This window comes from Mustela nivalis, assembly GCF_964662115.1.
Source record: "Mustela nivalis genome assembly, chromosome: 8".
NCBI classification, from domain to species: Eukaryota; Metazoa; Chordata; class Mammalia; order Carnivora; family Mustelidae; genus Mustela; species Mustela nivalis.
Genome location: NC_139027.1, coordinates 119726769 through 119749708, shown reverse-complemented (window position 1 = coordinate 119749708; position 22940 = coordinate 119726769). Strand labels below are relative to the sequence as shown.

At 48.7% G+C, this 22940-nt stretch overlaps 1 protein-coding gene across 1 annotated transcript; it reads right to left on the bottom strand.

Annotated features, from left to right (window-relative positions):
- Nucleotides 1-1139: 1139 nt before the first annotated feature.
- LOC309870656 (BPI fold-containing family B member 4-like) lies at nt 1140-14020 on the bottom strand (the record flags this gene model as incomplete). The annotated part of the gene is made up of 9 exons (XM_082743020.1): nt 1140-1424; nt 3924-3985; nt 5812-5854; nt 6876-6967; nt 8547-8607; nt 8978-9041; nt 10824-10964; nt 13009-13113; nt 13713-14020. The coding sequence occupies 8 exons, from the start codon at nt 14018-14020 to the stop codon at nt 3954-3956; spliced, it is 846 nt and encodes a 281-aa protein (XP_082599146.1). The 3' UTR covers nt 1140-1424; nt 3924-3953.
- Between the last annotated feature and the right edge of the window lie 8920 nt (nt 14021-22940).

Here is a 22940-nt window from a genome sequence, read left to right as displayed (position 1 = left end):
GTCTTCCTTGGGTGCGCGCGCGCGCACGCGTGCACACACACACACACACACACACACACACGATGGTCAACTTGGGAAGGCCAAAGTCTGTCTGGCATGTGCTTCACTGCCCACTGTGGCTGACACAGAGGGAACTGCCGTGTGTTTGTTAATTGCTTCCATCAGAGTTCTTTGGGTTGCTTGTAATGGGAAACACAACCGAAACTGACTTAAGTGCGACAGGGAGGTTTTGTTCCCATAACCTGAAGGTCCGTGGGTTTCAGGCACGGCTGAATCCCAGTGCTCAAAGGAAATCTTCAGGACTGTGCTTCTCTTCATGTTGTGGCTCTGCTTTCTTTTTCATTGGCTTCCTTCTCGGACTGACTATACCCAAGAGGTGGCAGAAACAGCCCCTGGCAGCTCTGGGGCCATACCCTGTCTTAACAACCCTAGCAGAAAGAGGGTATTTCTTCCCTAATATTTCTTCAAAAGACTAGGTTGACCCCCAATGGCCCGGCTGGGGCTGCACGCTGAGCTCTGAAGAGATCACAGTGCCTGGGGTGAAGGAATAGACAGGCCAGCATGGATATACGTACCCACAAGAGAAGGCGAGGTGCCATGGGCAGAGGGACAGGACAGTCAGGGGAGCAGAGCCAGAGGAAGAGCTGGTTTCGAGGAGGAGGAAATAAGTGTCTGTACTAGGGCCAAGTAAGATGAGGCCAACAAGGGTCCCAAGGTTTGCTCCACATGGAAATTGTTGAGGACCTGGTGTGGGGGCTGGGTTGTGGGGTGACTGATGGAAAGTAGGTGGGCAGAGCGTTGGATGTGCCCAAGACAAGCCTGCAGCCCAAAGGGTGGCCCAGGGACCCATAGCAGCGGTCTCTGCAGGGAGCGTGTTGGGAAGGCAGAACCTCATGTCTCTGCCCACTCTAACCACACCAGGACCTGCATTCCAACAGAGCCCCAGGTGGTTCTTGTGCGAGTTCAAGGCTGAGAAGCTCAGCTCCGGGGACCTTGGCTGAGAAGGGGAAGAGAGACGGAGGTAGGGAACTGGAGGGAATGTGGTGCCAAAGGAAAGGACCTTGACTCTTCCTAAGGAGGGAGAGACTGAAGTGTGTTTAGTTGTACGCTCTTAACAATGAAAAAAAATTAACTTTCTGGTCACAAAGTGAAACTTCATTCATGTTTCTCAGGACATTGTTCCATATTTGCATAAATCAGATTCACATCAAACGTGACCTGACTGTTTGTTGTCTGAAAGAACCAACAGCCCTCCCACTCCAGATTCTTTGGCAACGGGCCACCTCCCAGGGCTGTTCATCGCCGGACAAGGACACCAGGTGTGGGGGGCACCGCAGAGACTTTGGGGAGAAGTCTCCCCATCTGGTTCCACGCAGTTCTGCTCCAGGCCCACAGGACCTCTCGTGTTGTTCACAAAGGTGGTGCTGGAAAAGGAGGTTGGGGGAATGGAGGCTGTTATGTGTGTCACTGGGCCAGAATGGCCTTGTGAGCCACCGCTGGGTGTCCTCAGGCCATGGGTTCATGGGACATGAGGAAGCCTAGAGAGGCTGGAGCTCAGGGGTGGCTTTGTGCAGGGTGGACTTGGGCTCCTTCCCTCACTGTGCGTTCCCTCGGCCCCAGCTCTGGCACCTCCAGGATGGGGTCTCTTGGCTGCCATACTGTGAGTCACAGAGCCAGGGCACTGCAAAAGGGCTTGGCTTCCTACATCCTCCTGTTTCTTGTAGTACCAGTGGGAAAACAGGCCAGAGCAGCGTGGGGGACATAATGGACAGTTGTGGGCCAGGACAAGAACCTGGGGTGTCTCTTCCCTGAGCCTTTAGTCACCGGCACCTCCTACTGCTCTCTGCCCGGAGACCTGAGTTGGAATTTCACTCCGTCTATGTGAAAATGGGACAGGCAGCTAGCCTCTCTAAGCCTCAGTTCCCTTATCTGCAAACCAGAGATATTAACAGCCACCTCCTAAGGTGGCTGTGAGGACCACATGAATGGTTCACGTGAGGTGCCCAGCACAGGGCCAGACACAGAACAAAAACAAGCAGCTCAAGGGGCACCTTGGTGGCTCAGTGGGTTAAGCATCTGACTCTTGATCTCAGCTCAGGTTTTGATCTCAGGGTCATGAGTTCAAGCCCTGCACTGGGCTCCACGCTGGGTGTGGAGCCTACCAAAAAACCAAACAAATAGTTAAAGTCTATTAACTACCATAATGTTACTGCTAATATTAGCCCCATTTCTCAAATGGGGAGACCGAAGCACAGGCAGGTTAACTATCCTAGTAGGCTGAAGAACTGGGATTTGAGCCCATGAATTCTGACTCCTAGCCTCCATATTTAGTCATATCACTTCTCTGAAATGAAGCTGATAATATTGACCTTAAGAGATGGCTTTGAAAATGAAGCAAGAATGGGGCTTCTGGATGCCTTCAGCTCAGGTCATGATCCCAGGGTCCAGGGACTGAGTCCTGTATCCAGCTCACTACTTTGTGGGAAACCTGCTTCTCCCTCTCCCTCTGCCAGCAGATCCCCCTGCTTGTGCTCTCTTTCTCTCTGTTTCTGACAAACAAGTAAATAAAATCTTAAAAAAAGGAAAGAAAATCAAGCAAGATCATGAAAGCCAAGTGCCCAGCACAGTGCCTGACATTAAAAAGGCGGCTTTACCCAAGTGGCTTCAGTCTGGGTATAGGAAACACGGATTAGCAGGGGCATAGCTCCACCTCGTGGTATAGTCTCAGAACTGCACCCCTTCGCGCAGAGGTCCAGCCCGTCTGCTCTGGTCACTCTTTCTGCAGGGCGCAGAAGAATGCCGGGAGGGATGAGCAGAGGGGGCGGCTGAAATTCGCGCATTTTCCACCCCTGTCATTGTAGGGACTCGTCCGTAGGGAGCAGGGATGATGCGGAGGGTCTGACTATGGGTTCTCACATCCTTGAAGTTTCTATCCAGATCTTTGCCCAGTTGCTCCCTCTGCCTCCTCATTTGTACACTGTTCCCTGGAGGAGGCAGTTCGCAGTGCAGGCTCTGCACGTAAGCTTTCTTCATGCATTTCTCAGGATTACTCTCTAAGCTAGGGGCTATTCTCACTCCCATTTTGCAGAAGAGGAAGCAGAGATTCAGAGAGTTAGTGGGAGGTCAGGATTTGAACTCGAATCTACCTGACTCCAAAGCCTGTGCTCTTCACTGTTGCACCAAAGACCTGCGACAGGGACCACCCCCTCCCTGAAATATGCAACCATGTCCCGAGAGAGGCTCCTGCACGCAAAGGGTTCCCAGCTCATTGCCACCCACCCATCGGGAAGATCCTGGGATTTCCAGGGCCTCTGCCAACTGGATTCTGTCCTTCTGGGATTTTAAATGTATATCTTATTCCTCAGTTGTATTTTTTTTCCCAGGCAGATCCTGAGGTGTATCTTAAACACTGAAAAAGCAGCTTTGGAGCAGATTTCTTCTATGGGACGGGAAGGCAGAGGACAGACAAGCAGCAGCTGAGGGTGCAGGTCAGAGGGTCCCAGGCAGCCTCACTGGGGTAGCGCCATTGCCTCTGAGCCCTGAGCGGCTCACAGCTAGTCAACAGGCTGACTTTTTCACATCTTACTGGAATGCAGAACATGGCCTCAGCTCCTGTGGCCCGCGGGAATGCTCAAACCCTCCGCCATGCAGCACACGTACCCCCAGATGGGGGCATGATGCTCACTGCCTGGCCTTCCCCCATTACCGCCCCATTCCTTTGGTTCAGGTCTTAGAGGCTCTTCTGCCTTAAGCGGCCCCAGGCTGAAACACCTTTCTGGAGAGGTATGACATCTTACCAGCCCTGAGCATATCCGAAGCCAAGCTCTAACAAAGGGACTATCTGCAGTGAATGAAAATGACAGTCCCTCAAGATGGAGGTCAGAGAGTTCCACAGGGACCCTCCAGGGTTTAAACCTCCTTACCATACTCCCGGCAGGGGTGCCACGCTGATCCTACAGATAGGGTGACCACTGGGTCTCTGCAACTGGCAACAAAGAAAGACCACCGTGAGACAGGCCGATAGTGGCTACGGATTTTCCAGAGACCCTTCTGGCCTCTGGTCTTGTCCTCTCCCGTGTCCCCAACACTCATCGTTGACGGAAAGACCTTTAGAGATGGTGCATATTTTACAGGTGGGACAGGAGAGGCCCAGAGAGAGGATGCAACTGGTAGAGGCCTACTGGAAAGCTGGGAGTGGCATTGTGCCTCAGACTCTGGGGTCAGAGTGCCCGGGCCACAGCTTTTTCTGGCCATCTTCCCTGGCTTTTACCACATTCATGGAGAACTGCCAGGGAAGCAGCTAGAGGGCTCTCCGGTGAGTCAGGCCATCCCTGGCTCCCCTGGGAAGACTCTAGGTCATTCCTCCTGCTTGAGGGAGGGATGTCTCTTCTCCTCCCCTGAGAGACCTAGAGGGGGCAGAGGTGGCCTGAGGCAAGCTGTGATGATAGTTCTGAAGTCTGGCCAGGACAGTTCTCCTTTGTCCAGAGCCCCCTCCCCCACACACATAGAGCTTAAGGGATTTGGGAATAGACTGGGAACATAGTGACATGATTTTAAAAAAAGAAGAAGAATGGGGGTGCCTGGGTGGCTCAGAGGATTAAGCCTCTGCCTTCAGCTCAGGTCATGATCTCAGGGTCCTGGGATTGAGTTCTGAATCGGGCTCTCTGCTCAGCGGGGAGTCTGCTTCCTCCTCTCTCTCTGCCTGCCTCTCTGCCTACTTGTGGTCTCTGTCTGTCAAATAAATAAATAAAATCTTTTTTAAAAAATAAAGAAAGGAAGAAGAATTCTACCAAGACTCAGTCATCAATTGGCTTTATTGGGAAGCTTCTCACACTAGAGTTGTGGAATGTCCCAGGAATCTCACTACAATTCTCTTCACCATAACATGGGATGGCCTGGAAGCTTAACCGTAATACTAAGAACAGCTTCACTTCAGCACCAAGAGAAGGAGCTAGCCCAGAAACCCAATGGTAATACCTTCACTATGGAATGAGATATCCCAGTAACGGACCACAACAGTGAAGTATTTTAGGGACACCATTACAATAGTCTTCGCTTTTGGGTAGGATATCCCAAGAATCTTACAAAACTGATCGTCAAGAGTAGAAAATTTCAGCAATTTTATTGAATGGTTAATTATTCTAGAGTGAGTGGATCTCTTGTCCAAACTCTTCACTGTGGACTAGGTTAGTTCAGGAGTTCCACCTTAATGCTGGTGACGATGGAGTGGGCTATGCCTAGAACTCGGGTCTGACACTGATCACTATGGAATGGGCTACTTCAGAAAAATCTACAACAAGAATCACAATGGTGGGACGCCTGGGTGGCTCAGTTGGTTAAGTGGCTGCCTTTGGCTCAGGTCATGATCCCAGCATCCTGGGATCGAGTCCCACTTCGGGCTCCTTGCTTGGTGGGGAGCCTGCTTCTTCCTCTGCCTCTGCCTGCCATTCTGTCTGCCTGTGCTCGCTCTCTCTCTCTCTTTCTCTGACAAATAAATAAATAAAATCTTTGGAAAAAAAAAAAAAGAATCACAATGGAATAGGAGACTCTAGAATTCCAGTGTCACACTAATCACTATGGGGAGGGCTAGCTCAGGAGCCCCGTCATAACACTGGTCACTGTGACGTTGCTACCCCAAAACCCAGCTTCAGTGCTCACTATGGACCAAAATATAGATTGTGTGTCAGGTGGGCTGTCCACGGCCGCAGGACTTTACACTGGTTTTCAGAACCTTGAGAAAGGATTGCTCAACATTGAAGACGGCATTGAGGTTGGGGGACAACGGGGATGGATATAAGAAGAAAAACTTACTTTCAATCAGCCAGTTAATGAAAGAGGCTGGGAAGTGTTTGTCCTGGGGAAAATCAGAAAGCCTCCATTAATTGAGCATCATCTGCGTGCCAGGGCCCGAGCCTCTCATTTGATCTTCACAGCAAACTTGCAAACATGGGGGTTATAGACGGGGAAGAGGAGACTCGGAGATGTGAACAGCTTTGACCAGGTCTTACAGTGAGCTGGTGGCAGAGCTGTTCCTAAAATCTGGAACCCCATCTCTGACTCTGGACGGCTGAGTGCCAGAAGGCATACGGGCTGTTGGTTCCAAAATCCCTGAAGGTCCTACTTTGTGGAACAAAACACCCTTTTCATAATCAGAACTTCCCATGTATTGAGGCGCTGGTAGGATGATGTTCATGCAAGAGAGGCCACCATGGACCACTCCTCCAGCATGGACCTCTCCTCCAACGTAGTCTAATATGGACCTCTCCTCCAGCATGGAACCCCACATATTGTGATGTCAAATAACCAACTTGACTTTTTTTTAATATTATTTAAGTCAAGGGAAAAGGGGAATAAACCACTAAGTTTTGAGTCCCTACTCTTTGCTGGACAAGTAACCAGACATCTTCTTATCTAATCATTTTACTGTATTTCACTCATGTGAAAATACCATTGACTAAGATACACATTATTTAATGTGCCACTGAGAATTTTTTTTTAATTGCCAACTACACTCTGACATAGCATTGAATATAAGACACATACCAGTTTCAGATGTTACAGTGTTACAGTGTGGGGGAAATGTGTGTCTTGGAACTGATTGATGATCAATAATCACTTCATAGGGGTCTGGGAGATGAGAAAGTTGAGGCATGGGGAGGCAAGGGGACCTGTCCAAGGTCACACAGTCAAGCAGCAGCCAAGCCTGCCTGCCTCCAAAACCATGACACGTACACTTCTCTTAACAGGGCAGCTGTAGCACATTTGCCTGGCCAAAGGGACCCCGTGAGTGAGGAGGCCACTAACCGAGCTAGTCTCAGTTGCGAAGGTATGGCTAATCTCAGAAGACTCCTGAGGAGAGAACCTGCTGCTTGTACCTGAAAGTCCAGGCGGTAATGAGGCTCCGACGATGTGGGTACTTGGGTGAAAGCAGAGTAAAGGCTCCTAAATAACCCGAGGGAGTGGACATCTGAAGGAGAGAGAGGGACAGAGGTGACAGTGGCAGGGAGGACAAGAGGAGATCCGAGAGTCAAGTTGACTGAAATACAGACTCATAAAACTCCTTCCTTTGTCCCTGCCATACACAGACTTACCCACAAGGGGGGGATAATTCCCAAACTTCTGGAAAATACATTGTAGCCCCAGGGCCCTACAGTCTTCTGGCATAAGAGAACATTCTCAGCTTGGAAGGTAGTAATCTGTCCATCCCTCTGTCCGTCCATCCATCCCTCTGTCCGTCCATCCATCCATCTGTCCGTCCATCCATCTACCCATCCATCCCTCCGTCTGTCCATCCATCCATGGACCCATCTCCTTCTTGCCTGCCTCACCATCATCTTTCTACTGTCTTCCCATCTATCCACCCATCCGACCACCTGGTGTTCCCTCCCTTTCTCCCCTTCCCTTCCTTTCATCCATCTCTGTTGTTTCCTTTTTTCTTCCATCACTCTCTCAATGAATCCACCTATCTCTCCACACACCCATCCATCATCCGTCTTCCACACACCTAGTAACAGACCCTCCTTTCTTTCCATCCATCCTGTCACTCATCCATCCATACACGTTCCCTTTCATGCGCTCATCCTTTTATTCAACCATCTATTACTTCCTTCTCTACTTTCATTATTTTATCCATTCTTCTGCCCTTTCCTTTTCATCCATCCATTCTCCTTCATTTCTTTCCTGCTTCTCCTAGATCCGTCTCATTTTTCTGTCTTCCCTCTATTCCTTCCTCCACCTAAATTCCCTTTCCTCCATTCTCCCTCTTCCTTGCATTCTTTTTTCATCCTATTCTGTCCGTACCTCCTGGTAATTATCCACTCATTCATTCTTCTCTCCACCCATTCCTCCATACATATTTTCACTTTTCTATTTTACCATTCATTCATACTTCCATCCTTCGTTCCATTCATCCATTCTCCCTCCCTTTCGTCTCTAGTTCATTTTCCGACAGAGTATATGTGGAGAGCCTACTCTGCCCAGCTATGAGACAAATACAAGAAAGACTACAAGAGAGCTCCTCCCCCTCAAGGAGCTTCCATTCTAGTGCAGGAAACCCAACAATTTCTACACCGTATGATAAGCCTGATGGGTAGGTGTGCAAATATCATGGCAGTCCTGAGCCAGAGTCATTCTACCTGGAGACATCTGGAAAGGCTTTGGGGAGGACAAACCATTGGAGTCACACCTTAAAAGAGTGTGGGATTTTTTCCAGGCAGAAGGAGGGCGTCAGAAGTCATTCAGAGCAAAGCTTGGGATGTGTCAACAGGGCCTGGAGTATCTGGGCTGTCTGGACATCAGCTGGCTGGAGTAGCAGGAGGGGGACAGAGGAGAATGAGGCTAGAGCAGTTGCAGGAAAGACCTTGACTGCCAGCTTTAGGGGCTTTGCATTTGATTATCCTGGTAATGGGAAGCTACCGAAGATTCTGATCAGAAGTGCAATGCAGAAAAGTCTCTCTGGAAGCCCTGAAGGGGAGAAGACAGGAGTGGGCGGGGCCGCTCCTGCAATGTCTCAGCAAGAGAGTGATGCTCAGGCCAGTAACACTTACTTTTCAGGACGTTCAACTGTTGGTTGATGACGTAGAACCAAAATCGGACCACTGGGCACAGCTGAAATGCAGATGAGCAGAGGCCTCTGTGACAGGGGACTTGGGCCACCCTCCCAGCCTGGCCCAGCCCAGCCTCTGACTGGCCACATAGAGAGTGGAGTGATTTTATCAGTCTTTTGTAAACACAACACAGATCTCCCTCTTCCACAGGTGAAACCCACTTGGCACACATAGTTCTTCCATAAGTGTCCCTTTCTCTCCCCTTCCCCCAGCATTGGGGACCTAGACAAAGGACAGGGCAGCAAAGTTCTGCAGGGCGGGAGGGTCCAGGGATCAAACTTCCTGCATGGGCCACCTCTCCCTACCTTGGCTGTTCCTCTGTACCCTCAGCTGATCTCCAGGGTCTGCCGGGTCCACCCTGTCAAACTCACCATGTTGGGTAAGGAGTTCCGCAGGGTCCGCTTCAGCATGACTTTCGTCACTGATGAGAGCAGGCTGGGAAGGGGAACAGGGACATTGAAAAGAACAGCAATTACAGCTAATAGTTAACAAAATGTTTTTTCCCCTCCAGAGGTGAGTCTAAGCCCTTTGGCATCTGCTAACTCAAATGACCATAATAGTTAAAAACACAGATTCTTTGCCTCCCAGGGCACTACTTCCTGGCTGTGTGACCTTGTTCAATTTACATAACATCTCTGTGCCTCTCATGTGTAATATATAAAATAGAGTTGTGGTAAAGAGTCGATAAGTGAAAGAAACAGATGGGCTGGAGGACAACCTGTCATCAATAGGGCCTCTAGTGCCTCTTAAACAGGTGATAGCTTTGACCCTCTTTGTGACTTGATTAAAGGTGCATAGAAGGCATTTCTTCTTAGAAACAAGCTTCTAAAATAATGGTTGCTAAGTGGTAGGTCGCAGGCCAAAAGAAGCCCATGGGTGTGTTTCCTTTGGCAAGGACAGTCTTTTTTAAAATTTTAGAGTGAGTTTTCAGAATTTAAAAATTAAGTAACTTTACATAAAAATCCATGTGTCCAGTTTCTACTTAAGATACAGAAATCACACCCAACTGGGTCCATCTTCCCAGATGGCCAGTGAGCTAGAGCCAAAGAGGGACTGCCCTCTTCAGATGAGCCATATAATGTTTAGTTTGCACAGCCCACTATTCTCTATAGCGGCCATAAAATTGAAATTGAACTTGCGTGTTGTATTTCTGTTAACTGGAGCCCACTTACTCATTTCTGCTAATTTCCTACCCCTAATGGGCATATAAGTTTATGATCTTTATTCTAAGGCATTGAATTCAGAGTCCGGGAGCTAGAAAGGATCACAGACAGCAGGTGGTTGGGTTCTCAGGATAGGCTGACTGTCTTTTTAAACCCTGAGTTATAGTGCCCATCTGTGATTTACAGTGTCTTTCTCAACCATGAAGTAATGACCCTAGAGATCATCCATTGGGGGTGATTGAGTTCCCAGCCCAGCCTCTGGACAGACACCTTTTTAGGGACTGGTCTGTCTGAAATATAGTGGTACAGAATCTTATTAACTCTTAGCCCATTGCTCTTAAACTAAGTGAGCATGCATTTTTAGACCTCATCTAGTGAACCTAGCTTAGGTTTTTAGGAGAAGACCACAAAAGTGTTTTTGAGTCATCAGTTTATTTTTTACCCTTCAGTCCATCCCTCCATCCATATACCCCTCCATCCTGTATCCATATACCTCATCCATCCGTCCGTCCGTCCGTCCATCCATCCATCCATCCATCCTTCCAGCCACCCATCCTCTCACTCATCCGTTTGTCTGCCCAGCCAACCATCTACTCATTATTCTCTGTCTTTTGCTCCAGTGTATCTCCAGGAACAACACTGTAGTGACTGGCTGAATATTTGTTGAGTAAATAAATGAACAAATGAATAATAAATATAAGGCAGCTTCTGCTCTCACAGAGCTCCTGTAGGGATATGCACTCAGTTACAACATAATGTGAGAAGTGATATGACAGAGATCCTGCCCAGGATCCCTCTGTCCAGGATCCTGCGCAGACAAGGGACCATGCAACACTCATGGCCACTTTCAGGGAAGACATATGCTTCCAGTGAGAGGCTAACCTCTCTTGTTTAGAAATCTAGATTCCCTGGTGGGTGACATGAGAGGAGAGATGCTCTGGTGGTGTGGCTTGCTGCACCCTGTCTGTGGTCCCCAGGGAGCCTGGTAGTTGCCACTATGCACAGCATCGCCCCCCACTACTCCCGCACAGCACTCAGCTCTCCCGGCACCTACCGTGTTCGCGTGTGGATCCCGGTGAAGACGGGCTGGCAGTTCTGTAGAGCGAGTGAGACTTGGCCGGATGTGGTCTGGGACAGTGCTAAGGGAGCCTTGATGGTCACATCCAGTGTGGAGCCACTTAGGAAGCTGAGCAGCCTGGACACCCAGCAGAGGGCAGTGTGAGCTGAGTTGCTGGGGAAGCTGCAGATGGGGCCTGAATTGGGGGTGGCCTGGGACGTCATAGCCAAGACACTCTCTGGGTCCTAAGATTGTCTTAGGGGCAAGTCACTGCGCTTGTTTCCTCCAGGCGATGCAGGAAACCCTCCCCTTCCAGAGCAAATGTTTGGGGCTGTTCTAAAGATGTCCCTCAAGCTTGGAAATAACCACTGGCATTTGTGGGCTTGAAACGTGACCTACACACATTTATATTTTTTAAATGATATCTGTTCTTGGGCACCTGGGTGGCTCAATCAGTTAGATGTTTGCTTTTGGCTTAGGTCATGATCCCAGGGTCCTGGGATCAAGTCCCACATCCGGCTTCTTTCTCACTGGGGAGTTGACTTCTCCCTCCCCCTCTCCCCTTCCCCTGCTCATTCTCTCTCTCTTATTCTCAAATAAAGTAAAAATAAATAATCATGCCTGCTCCTCCTCAGTATATACTTTTTTTGTTTTGTTTTGTTTTGTTTTTGGTGGCATCACAATTCCGGACTTCAAGCTCTATACTTTTAACTTAATTTGTTTTTGAATATAAATTTGAAAGTCAGTTAAAGAAATGCTTGCTTTTGTTTCCTGTTCTGTAAAATGGGCCTAATAGCAGTACTTTCCTCCTAAGGTTATGGTGAATAATATATTTTATATATATTTCATAAATAATTCATATATTATATAAATATAATTCATAAACCTCAGCATGGTGCCTGGAATATATTAAGCACTCAATAATGTTAGTTATATCTTATCACCACAGTCATCTCTTTGGAGGACAATTTGGCAGTACTCACCAAAAGCTATAAATTACGCTTATGAGAATTTCTAAGTAAATAATCAGAGATCTGAAAGAAGATCAATTGATTTATTTATTTTTAAAGATTTTATTTGAGAGACAGAGAGTGAGCAAGTAAGAGAAAGAGAGAGCGTGTACGAGCAGGGGGAGGCGCAGAGGGAGTGGGAGAAGCAGACTTTCTACTGAGCAGGGAGCCCAGTGTGGGACTTGATCTCAGGACTCCAAGATCATGACCTGAGTCGAAGGCAGATGTTTAACCAACTGAGCCACCCAGGTGCCCAATGATCAAAGATTTATAAGGCAAGATAGTAGTCACAGAATTATATATCAGAATGAAAATTGGGGGGTGGTGTCTGGGTGGCTCAATCAGTTAGACATCTGACTCATGATTTTTGGCTCAGGTCGTGATCTTGGGGTCATGAGATTGAACCCCATGTTGGACTCTGTACTCATCAGGGAGTCTGCTTGAAATGTTCTCCCTCCCTCTACCCCTAACTCACTCTCTTCTTCTCTTTCTCTGAAATAAATAAATAAATCTTTTTTTTAAAAAAGAACGAAAATTGGGAACACCTTAAGTGTCTAACAATAGAAGAATGGTAAAAATGTATCATGGTACATCTATACAATGGGATATTTATTGCCATTCATAATGGTGCTGAATGAAGTCGGAAAAGGAGCAAACTGAAATGTTAATGGCCATTGTCTTTGGGCTGTGAATTTAGGTCTATACTTCATTTTTTTCTCCACGTTTATTACAACAAACCAAGCAAAAATGGCAGAAAAAGAATAGATTTACTCTCACACCTATCTTCCTCTTAACAACCATCCCTAAGTAGCTTGTATGTTTAGAAGGATACTGTCAAGAGCCTCACGTGGGTAATTTAAGTAGCCACAACACATTTTCCCAGTTGTTTAAAAATTGCCCCTTCGCCTGGGTGGCTCAGTGGGTTAAAGCCTCTGCCTTTGGCTCAGGTCATGATCCCGGGGTCCTGGGATCGAGCCCCGCATCAGGCTCTCTGCTCAGTGCAGAGCCTACTTCTCTCTCTCTCTCTCTCTCTTTCAATCTCTCTGCCTGCCTCTTTGCCTACTTGTGTTCTCTGTCTGTCAAATAAATAAATAAAATCTTTTTAAAAAAATGCCCCTAATCCAGGGATTCCCTTCTACGCCTCCTTCTCTAGCTAGGAATGGTTACTTAACCTTGGGAAAGTGATAGTCAGTCTCGTCTGAAGCTGCAGTTGGAGGTCAGAGAAAGGATGGACCTTCCATGATACCTGGACGATGTCAAAGTCAGTGATTGTGAGCCTACAGAATGGGAAGCAGGAGGGAAAGTGAGCCAACAGGAATTCCCAGTCTTCTCAACTCAACACCCAAACTGCAACGTGGCCTTTCCTCCATCCTGGGTCCTCCCTTTCTTAACCTGGGTTTCCATTCTGAATCCCACCCCTCCAAGGAAAGCATTAGTCATCAACTGAGATGTTTCTCAATTCATTGACATGCTAAAGGAAAATGAAGACCTCAGATTCAAAGCATCCCTGGGAACTATGGTTTTAGCTTATATACAAAGATGCTCTTTTAAACTCTGGGAGTATTAAGTGATACCTAAGATATCAGCTGGGAAAGGCTTCCTCTGTAACCTTTTCCAGAGCCATTTGTAATTCAGTTGGGGCATGCACAAGCCTACATAAATCCAAGAGATGAAGTCATATGGCAGAGTGTTGGGTGGTGGGTTGACAGTTTGGACGAGGAAGCAGTGTCTGATGCTGCCTTCTTAATATCTACTTTCCAAGCAGGTGACTGAAACTCTGATGCTTATAGTGCAGGGTGGTATCTTTCAGACACCTGCAACCTTCACTAAGTAATGTTTTGGAGAATTATTTTATTGCTAAAGGACTCAAACTCACCAGCTGTTGAGTTTCCCCAAAGGAATCGTGCTCTTCAGAACATCGTTGATGCCAGCAAGACTCCCATGGCCACAGAGGCCCCCAAGAGAACCCTTGCCGAGCAGGCCTTCCAGAGCCAAGGACCCAGCTGCCTCCAGGAGGTGATCTTTGCCGGCAGGTAAGGTCCTGCTGCCTAGGAGGATCTTAAGTAGCATTTCCCTCTCCCCCACCAGATTCTGACTGTTGAGAATGATGACTCCCAGCAGCCCTTCCTGAGCCAGGAGATCTTTGTTGACATTTGTTTGGCCAAGAGGGTTTCCAGTTTCCATTTCAGTACCTTTTCCTTGACTGTGATGAACCAGGGGAGGCTGCCCACTGCCATTGGTTGGACTCCTGTGTTGGGGAGCCCTGCCATTCACTGGAGTTCCCATGTGGCCAGGGTTTCCAGATTGCACCTCTATAGTGGGACCAGAGGGGCCAGGGATGCCATTTCCAAACTGGTCATAACCTAAGGATGACCCAGCCTCAGACTTGCCATAATCATTATGTGTCTTAGCTCCAAAATAGCCATAGCCAAAAGATACTCCAGCCCCAAATTGATTGTAACCTCCAGATGGCCCAGCTCCAGGCTGACCATGACCACTAGGTGACTTAACTCCAAACCGACCATAGCCAAAAGATACTCCAGCCCCAAACTGACCAGAATCTAGAGATGATGCAGCACCAGAATGAGTATAACGATCAGATATCCTTTCTCCAAGCTGAACATTTCCTCCCGGTGACCTGGGCCCAGATTGAATATAACCATCAGATGGTCCAGCCTTGAGCTGACCATTCATTGACCAAGCCCCAGACTGACCCACACCAGATGACCCGACTCTAGGCTGATCCAGTCCATTCATCGATCTAGTCTCAGATTGACTAAAATGACTAAATGACCCATACCCAGGTTGGCCATATCCTCCATGTGATCTTGCCTCAAACTGACTGTCGCCAGCAGATGTTCCGTGCCCAAGATGACCATTCATTGACCTTTCCCCAGATTGACTATTCTCTCCAGATGACTCTGTCCTAATTTGATTGTACCTGTTAAATGACCTATCCTCACTCTGACCACTCATTAACCCCACCCCAGACTGACCAAAATGACCAATTTTCCCTGATCCAAGATGATCATTCCTTAACTCTCTTATAGTTTGACTGTAACGACCAGATAACCCAGCCCCAGACAGACTATTTAGTGCCCCTGCCTCAGATAGATCATAACCACTAGATGACCCATCCCCTGTTGGGCTACTCATTGACCCTGTTCCAGGTTGACCCAAACCACCAGATGATTCAGGTACAGACTGACCATACTGTCCAAATGATGCTGTCCCAAACTGACCATGACCACCAGATGACCCAACCTCAGTTTGACTATATCCTTCTGATGACCCAGCCCTTAGCTGATCATAGCCAATAGATGATCTATCCCTCCTTTGACTATAACCACCAGATGACCTATCCCCAATATGACCACTAGCTGACTGATCCCCAGTCTGACTACTCATTAACCCCATGCCAGACTGACCAAAACCACCAGTTTTCCCTGACTCGGGCTGACCATTCACTGGCCTTTCCCCAGATTGACCAAAACCACCAGATGACCCAGGCCCAGGCTGACCATTTAGTGCCCCTGCCCCAGATAGACCATAATCATTAGATGACCTATCTGCAGTTGGACCACTCCTTGGCTCTGTTCCAGATCGATCCAAAACCCCAGGTGACCCAGATTCAGGCTGACCATTTATTGACTCTGCCCCATGTTGACCATACCTTTCAGATGGCCCATTCCCTGGCTGACTAGAGCCATCAGAGAGCCTATCCTCACTTTGACTATAATCATCAGATGGCCTATCCCCAGTTTGACTATAATCACTAGATGATCTATCATCAGACTGACCGCTCATTAACCCCATCCCAGACTGACCAAAACCACCAGTTTTCCCTGACCCAAGCTGAGCATTTATTGTCTCTTCCCTAGATTGACCAAAACCACCAGGTGATCCAGGCCCAGACTGACCATAACTTCCAGGCACAGATGCCCTAGACATGACAGCACTTCCTAGAGAAGCACCTGTGGGAAGACCACTGCCTGAGACATTCAGACTTCTCACACCTGGAATGTCAAGGTGGACTGGTGACATATGGTCAGAGTAGCCAGGGCTCTTCACAACCTCTTGACCAAACTGTCCGGGGGGAGTCACTCCTTTGTGATCTAAAGATCCTTGGCTAATAACATCACTTTTGTCAGCAGAACCTTGACTCCTCATATCACTTTGACCAGGGTAACCCACGGTGACCTGATTGGCCACATAGGTTCTCATGGGTGGAATAAGACTGGGCCCGGCCATTCTTACTGGAGGTGCGGTCACCAGGTTGGTTTTCAGGGGCAGGGCTGGGAGCACACTGGATTTCTTAGGCTGGACACTGTACTCAGTGACATCTTCAGTATCAGGGTCCTTCAGAGAAATGTACTCGTCATTCTTAGGGGAGTTCTGTTCATAGAAGTGGGCATTTCCTCTGTTACTTGAGGAACTGCTGGTGGTCCGAACCTGCTGGTTGCTTCCACTGAGAAGGCCTGTGCCAAGCACACCACCATTGCCAAGCACCTGGCCAGTCTTGAGAAGGCCTGTGCCCAACAGACCGCCGCTGCCCAGGAGACCTCCACTCCTACTACCTGCTGGGACAAAGGCACATAGGTGAGTTCTAGGCCATGTCCTCCCACTAGAGCCACAGGAATGAGGAGCTCAGCTCCACACCAGCTCTGTGACCATGGCCAGGAACCAGGATAAGGATTACCCTTAGAGATTTAGAATTGCGACTCAATCTCTTACTAGATTTTTTTCAGCATTTGACCCATGGGGCAATGACAAGTCATACAGAAGGTAGTCATATTGGGGCCATCTATGGTGGAGCAGAGAGAATGATGATACAGTTATGCTCTGAGAAATAAGCACTGTGGCTTCATGGGAGGTAGTGGGTAACCACTTAGCTGTTGACAGCTTCCCATTAGTGCCCTGGGAGGCCCAGGGAATTCTGAACTTCAAAATCACTCGGATAGCACCTCTCCTCTTTTTATAAATCGATTTTTTTACTCAACTGCTTTGTAGGGAAAGTTTCTGTTCCTTGCAACCAAACAATCTCTAAGACAGAAATTGATGTCAGGAGAGGGGTTCCAGACAAGAAAACTTCAGAAAAAAATATGGTTCAAACTTTGGACTTAAGGTATATGAGTGGTTTCCAAAGTCTTTTATCCAAAGATTGCAAACTTTAAGTCTGCAATATGTGGTTCCAAAGAAGCTGGCTAAGGACTCACCTGCCATTTCATTGGACTTAGGTCATCAGAGACTAAGGCTGGAAAGATTTGCCTGGGAACTCAGTGTAAGTGGGGAAGACCACAATCAGAGGGCAGAGAGGCAACAAGTGGTTTGTATTAAACATATGATCTAGACACCAAGTGGGATCTGAAAAGTACTTCTGGGAACTTCTGGGAAAGGCAAAGTGCCTCCTATTTCCCCTGCATATCTAAGCACTAATAATGAATTAGCCTTGGTGACAGGTGTCAGCTTGTCCAGCAGAAAGGAGTTCGTTTCTGGAATCTTCTTGGAGATTCCAGGAAGGATGGAACAACTCACCTGTTTGGGATCTGGAACCTCCGAGCTGAGCATGGCTTGTGCTAAGCAGGTACCAAGAGAGGAGGAGAGCCCACAAAAACAACCCCATGTTGACTCCAAGTACCTGTGGGCACAAGAGTCGGTCAGCAGGGAAACGCTGTTCTGGGGCCCAGGAGCCCTGGCGTCTTATCCGATCTTCACCATCACTTTTCTATGTGGCTTAATCTAAGCTACTCTATTTTTTGGAGGCTCAGTTTCTTTATCTGTAAAACTGGCCTATCTTTACTTGCCCCATCTCTTGATAGGAAAACACAAGAGCACAGAAACATTTCAGAAACGTGCGGCAGGTTCCCCTGTGCCTGGAGTCCTCATGATGGCTAGCACTTAGTAAGCGTGTTATGTACCTGACATTGTGCTTTGACAGCGCTTTGTCTGCAATACCCCATTCCATCTTCCTAAGAACGTTATGAAACAAGTGCTTTTATCCTGCCTGTTTTATGGGTAGAGAAAGGAGGACAGCTGAAAAGTGGCAGTTAGAACTCAGAGCCAGGCAGGCTGGCCTCGGAGTGTACACTGTGGTATGGTGCTTCTGTTGGTAGACATGCTTGAAGTGGGAGTCACCATTTACTGAGGGCTTGCGCTGTGCCAGTCCCCTGCTGAGGGCTCTCCATTTACCATTTCACTTCGTCCAAACTTCTTAACAACCCTGAGAGGCACGCACTATTAACTCCAAGTTACAGACTAAGAAATGGAAGTAAATGATTTTGCCCAAGGTCACTCAGTGGTAATGACAGAGCTGGAACTATGAGAGATGGTTATTGTTTGAATTCACTCTAATATTTGGGCTAGTGATGGGGATGTTATGCTAGATTGCCTTTTCCCGAGATGACCACAACTGTGTATTTATCCTGTCCCACATATTCTTTATACAGTATCATTGATATTTCCCCCATGGAGGCGGGAAGGGGGGTTGTATTCCTTCTCTTCGAGTTGGGGGGAAGCTGGTGATTGCTCCAAAGAATGTAGCACGACCGTAGTAATGTTATGTGACTTCTGAAGCTAGGTCATTAAAAGAACACAGCTTCTAGACCGGACTTCAGTTACTGTGTTGAGAGGCAGTCCAGGCCACACACTGCTCACAGGTAGGCACTCCAGCTGTCAGCCCCAGGTAAGGACCCAGCTAACTGCCAGCATCATCCACCAGACATGTAAATGAGCAAGTCTTCAGGCGACTACAAGCCCAGCAAATACCTAATTCCAACCTTATGAGATGCCAGGCTGGAGCTGTCCAGCTGAACTGCTCCTGAATTCCTGATAGAGACCACCGAGTGTTGGGGGCAGTTTGCTGTGCAGCAATGTATAACCAGATCAGATGCAAAGGAAATGGTAACAAGAGCTAAGCCCAAGACATCCCTGATCGCAGTCATTACAGCAACCTACTGCCCCTTGGGTGTCACCTCCTAAAGGATGGCTTTGATCTGCTATCTCCAGATCTCAGTGCAGGACCTATGTGTATGCAGTAGGCATTAATAGTGGGAATGTTCTTCTCTACCAGTTTCCTTCAGCTCAGTCCCATCATGGAGGGGTGGGTGGGCAGTGAGACCATGGCAGGAGGGGTGGTGAGCTGTGCTATCCTCCTCAGCTCCAGAGAAAAGCAGCAAGGACTCCCCTTGGGCAAGGATGGGAGTGGATCAGAGTAGGGGCTTGTAGGTGGTTATGGGGGACAAATAGATCTGCCTCCCGATTCCAGCTCCACCTTCTAATTGCTGGATGCCTTTGACTGAGGTCACTTTGCCTCTTTGAGCTTTTGCCTCCCCAGCTGTAAAATGGGGCTTAGAGCAGGTCCTTCATTAGAGGGAGGTTGGAGGACAGAGTGAGATAAGGTGCACAAAGCCCCTGGCATGGCACTGGGCCCATGAGAAATCCTCAGTGGATGGCAATGACCATAGAAAAGTCATTTCCTAATAATCCAGTGGAGCTGGTGGCCTCTTGAGAATCACTTGGAATTTATTTTTCATACTATGGAAACTGGAAAGGAATATTCTCTCCCCCTAACTCTAGGCCTGGGCTTTTTCTGTGCATGTTAGGGGTGGGGAGGAGACAGGGTGAGCAAAGTGGGGAGGGGAGAAGGCAGGAAAGGGTCTTTTTTTTTTTTTAAGATTTTATTTATTTATTTGACAAAGAGAGACAGAGTGAGATAGGGAACACAAGCAGGGGGAGTGGGAGAGGGAGAAGCAGGCTCCCTGCTGAGCAGAGAGCCTGATGCGGGGCTGGATCCCAGGACCCTGGGATCATGACCTGAGCCGAAGGCAGACGCTTAATGACTGAGCCACCAGGTGCCCCGGGAAGGGTCATTAACAGCCTTTCTTGTAGATGAGGATCGACAGTAGTTGCCTTCCAGAGGTCTAGACCAGGAGGTAAAGAATTCAAATGCCTCCAGGAGCCAGGTGAGTGCACAAATGCAGGAAGGAGGCTGCCACACACTGGAGGGCAAATGCCTTTTAAAATGTGCAGCTCTTACAAGACACCAGCCAACTAGTGCCACATGGGAAATGTGGACCCCTTTTGGCTAGAACCTAGAATTTTCAAGAAAAGCAAGGATTGGATTTTTTTTTTTTAATTCTTAGGCAAGTGCCTATAAAAGGTCAGGTCCTTTTTGACGAGGTCCTGGTTTTGTTCGCTGCTGTATTCCCAGCTTCCGCAGTAGGGCCTGGCTCATCAGAGACACATCAAACAATTTGTCAAGAGGGTGAATTGAAGCTCTCAATGTTAAGATGCTGGTAACTAAGTCATAATTTTAAAATTATGCAAATATACTTTGTGGAATGAACACACACCATGTGCACACGTGTGCGCACACACACACGCACACACGCGCGCACCCCTGTGGATCCGTCCCTGAAAATGATTGTTTGAGAACTCAAGCCCAAAAGTACGGCTAACTGAGCTGAACGGAGGGAAAACAGACCCAAGGAGCTTGGGACTGGAGGTTACCGGGGTAAGGCAGACGTCACTCGCCCTGGGGACAGAATGTTGAGATTGGGGCTGTCACCCAAGGGATGCTCATGAAGGCCTGAACACGAGTGAGAAATGCTGGAAAGAATGGTCTGTGGCATTCCTCCAGGCCTCAAGTTGACCAGGAGGCTGAGAGTTCGAGTCACCAGTAGGACCTTCCAGGGCCACTCTACAGCCTGGGCGAGGGGCAGTGGGCCCAGCCAACATTGACAGGGAGGACTAGTTTGGGGCCCGAGTGCACCCGAGGGAGGGGAGGGCAGGAGAAAGGAGGAGCCAGGGTTCCTGAATTAGATTTCGTTTGCTTGAGAAGAACAGGGATGTGAGAGAGAGCTAACAGACAGAGCAAGACGAGTGAGTGGGCCCCACAGGCCTTCTTCGAAGAGAAGAAGCCAGTGTGATTCCACTTACACGGAGCTCATAAACAGCCAAGACAAGATTCACACATGGTGACAGAGATCAGAGTAGGAGTCCCCTCTGGATACAGGTCTGACCAGGATGGAGCCTAAGGGAGCCTTTTGGGTAACAGAAATGCTGGGTCTCCGGATGGGGGCGCTGATCACATGGGTGTCCAAGCCAGTCATCAAGCTGTAGGCTTTACTGCATGTGACCTAAGCCTCAGCTTAAAACCTGGGACAGAAAGAAAGACATAGGACAGTGGGCAGATGGGAGGAGAGTGCTTTGCCCCTCCAGGGCTGAGAAGCTTGTCCTATTATGCCTTCACAGTTTTTACTGCCACGTTTCAGTTTTCTCCCATGACTGTCTCTGAAATTAAGAGGCATCCCACAATCAATGGGCTTAATTCACAGCGTGTCTCCTTTCTTGGTACATACAAAGGGGTGGTGTCCCGCAGTCAGTGGGGCTCTGGTATCCCCCTCTGAACGCCCTGCAGATGGCAGAGGTGGGAATTATGTCCCATACATTGGACAGAGACATGGAACAACCACAGCTATGATTTTTGTAAACACCCAGCGAACAGGCCTCACCCCGTCCTCGGAGCCCTGCAGGAACTGTCCTGCGACGCCAGCCTGCGCCCCTTTCTCACCTGGGCCCGTGGAGAGGCAGCCAAAACAGTCCCCAACATGGAGCTTTGTTCTCTTTGGGCTAAACATGGTCCTCCAGAACAATGACAATGACAGCAACTGCCATGTGCCAGCAGCTTCCAGATGCCAGGCCCTGCACTCAGCACTCATCTCGCATCATTTCTGTGTCCCCCTCCTCCTGGGTAAGGAGTGTTCAGAATCCTTAATATTTACCATCAATGAGTAAAGTCAACACAGCCTGTCCATAAGCCAACAGGCTTTTGATCTTTGGACAAGTAGGCTTTGGATTCCCTGTAGGTGTGGTGTTGGCTATCTGACAGACATCATATACCAAAGGTGGAGGGCTCCCATTTGGCGGATCTGGAAACTGAGGCCTCAGGGTCACCTTGTAGGTCAGTGTCAGAGCTAGAACCAGAACCCAGGGCTCCAGCTCCTTCTCACCACCACCTGGCTGCTCTCCAGGCCTCTGAGAACAGGGAAATGTGGGGACCTTACCTGGGTATGGCTCCTGGCACCTAGGACCTTCAGGTCTCTGCCACCTGCCTCTGGAGTGAGAGCCTGGGTTGGAGAGGAGCTTAAGTAGCAGGCGGGTGAAGGGAGCTGGCGGATGCCCTGGGGGCCTGAGAAGGGTTCTGGCTGATACCAGAACAGGGGTGGGGGAGTAGGGGGTTGGGAAGTTGTTGGAGAGCAGGGCAAAGGCTCTCAGCCCAGGTGGCCTGAGGAGGATGAGGCCATGAGGCCCTCTAGGCCGGCCGCCTGGGCAGGGAGTTGTCACTTCCTGAAACCACCCTGAATCCTGGCATGTGTATCTGAGTGTGTACATATTTGTATGTGTGCGTGCGTGTTTGGAGGGGCTCTCTGCATGCGTCCACGACCTGTGTGTATCTGCAACGTTCTGGGAAGAGGCCACAACTGACCGCCTGATGCCCTGAGGCATCCTAAGCCCTCCAGAAGTTAGCTCCTATTTTAAGCAACTTCCTGTGGAGTCTTAGTTTCTTGGAGGAGAATCCCTGCCTTGGGGAAGACTGTCAGCCCACTTGGGGGTATCACAAATCTCAGAATTCACAAGGAAACTCACATTTCTGAGAAGACACTTGAATTCTTGGGAATGCTAAACTTTCCTTATGAAATCTCCCTATTTCTGAGATACTTGGTTTCTTAAAAAATTCCTTTTTTTTTTTTTTTTTGGTAAAGATTTTTATTTATTCTAGAGAGAGAGCACACATGGTGGGGGAGCTGAGGGACAGAGACAAGCAGACTGTAAGGGCCTATTCAGCCAGAGCGGCCCCACCCCGGTTGAACCGCCATTTTGTTGTTTATGTAGTAAAACTTAAATTGACCCTGCCCCCGCCCCCCTGGGGGAACGTACTTAAAAGCAAGTCCGGGAAACCAATCCCAGGTCACAAAGCCCAAAGACAAGGGTGGGTCAGGTCAGGTGGAGGTAACAGCCCAAATGCAGGGATGAGTTGGGTCAGGTGGAGACATCCAATCAGTAGGGCGTGCATACGGTCTCCCTAGCTACCAAGGAGTGTGGG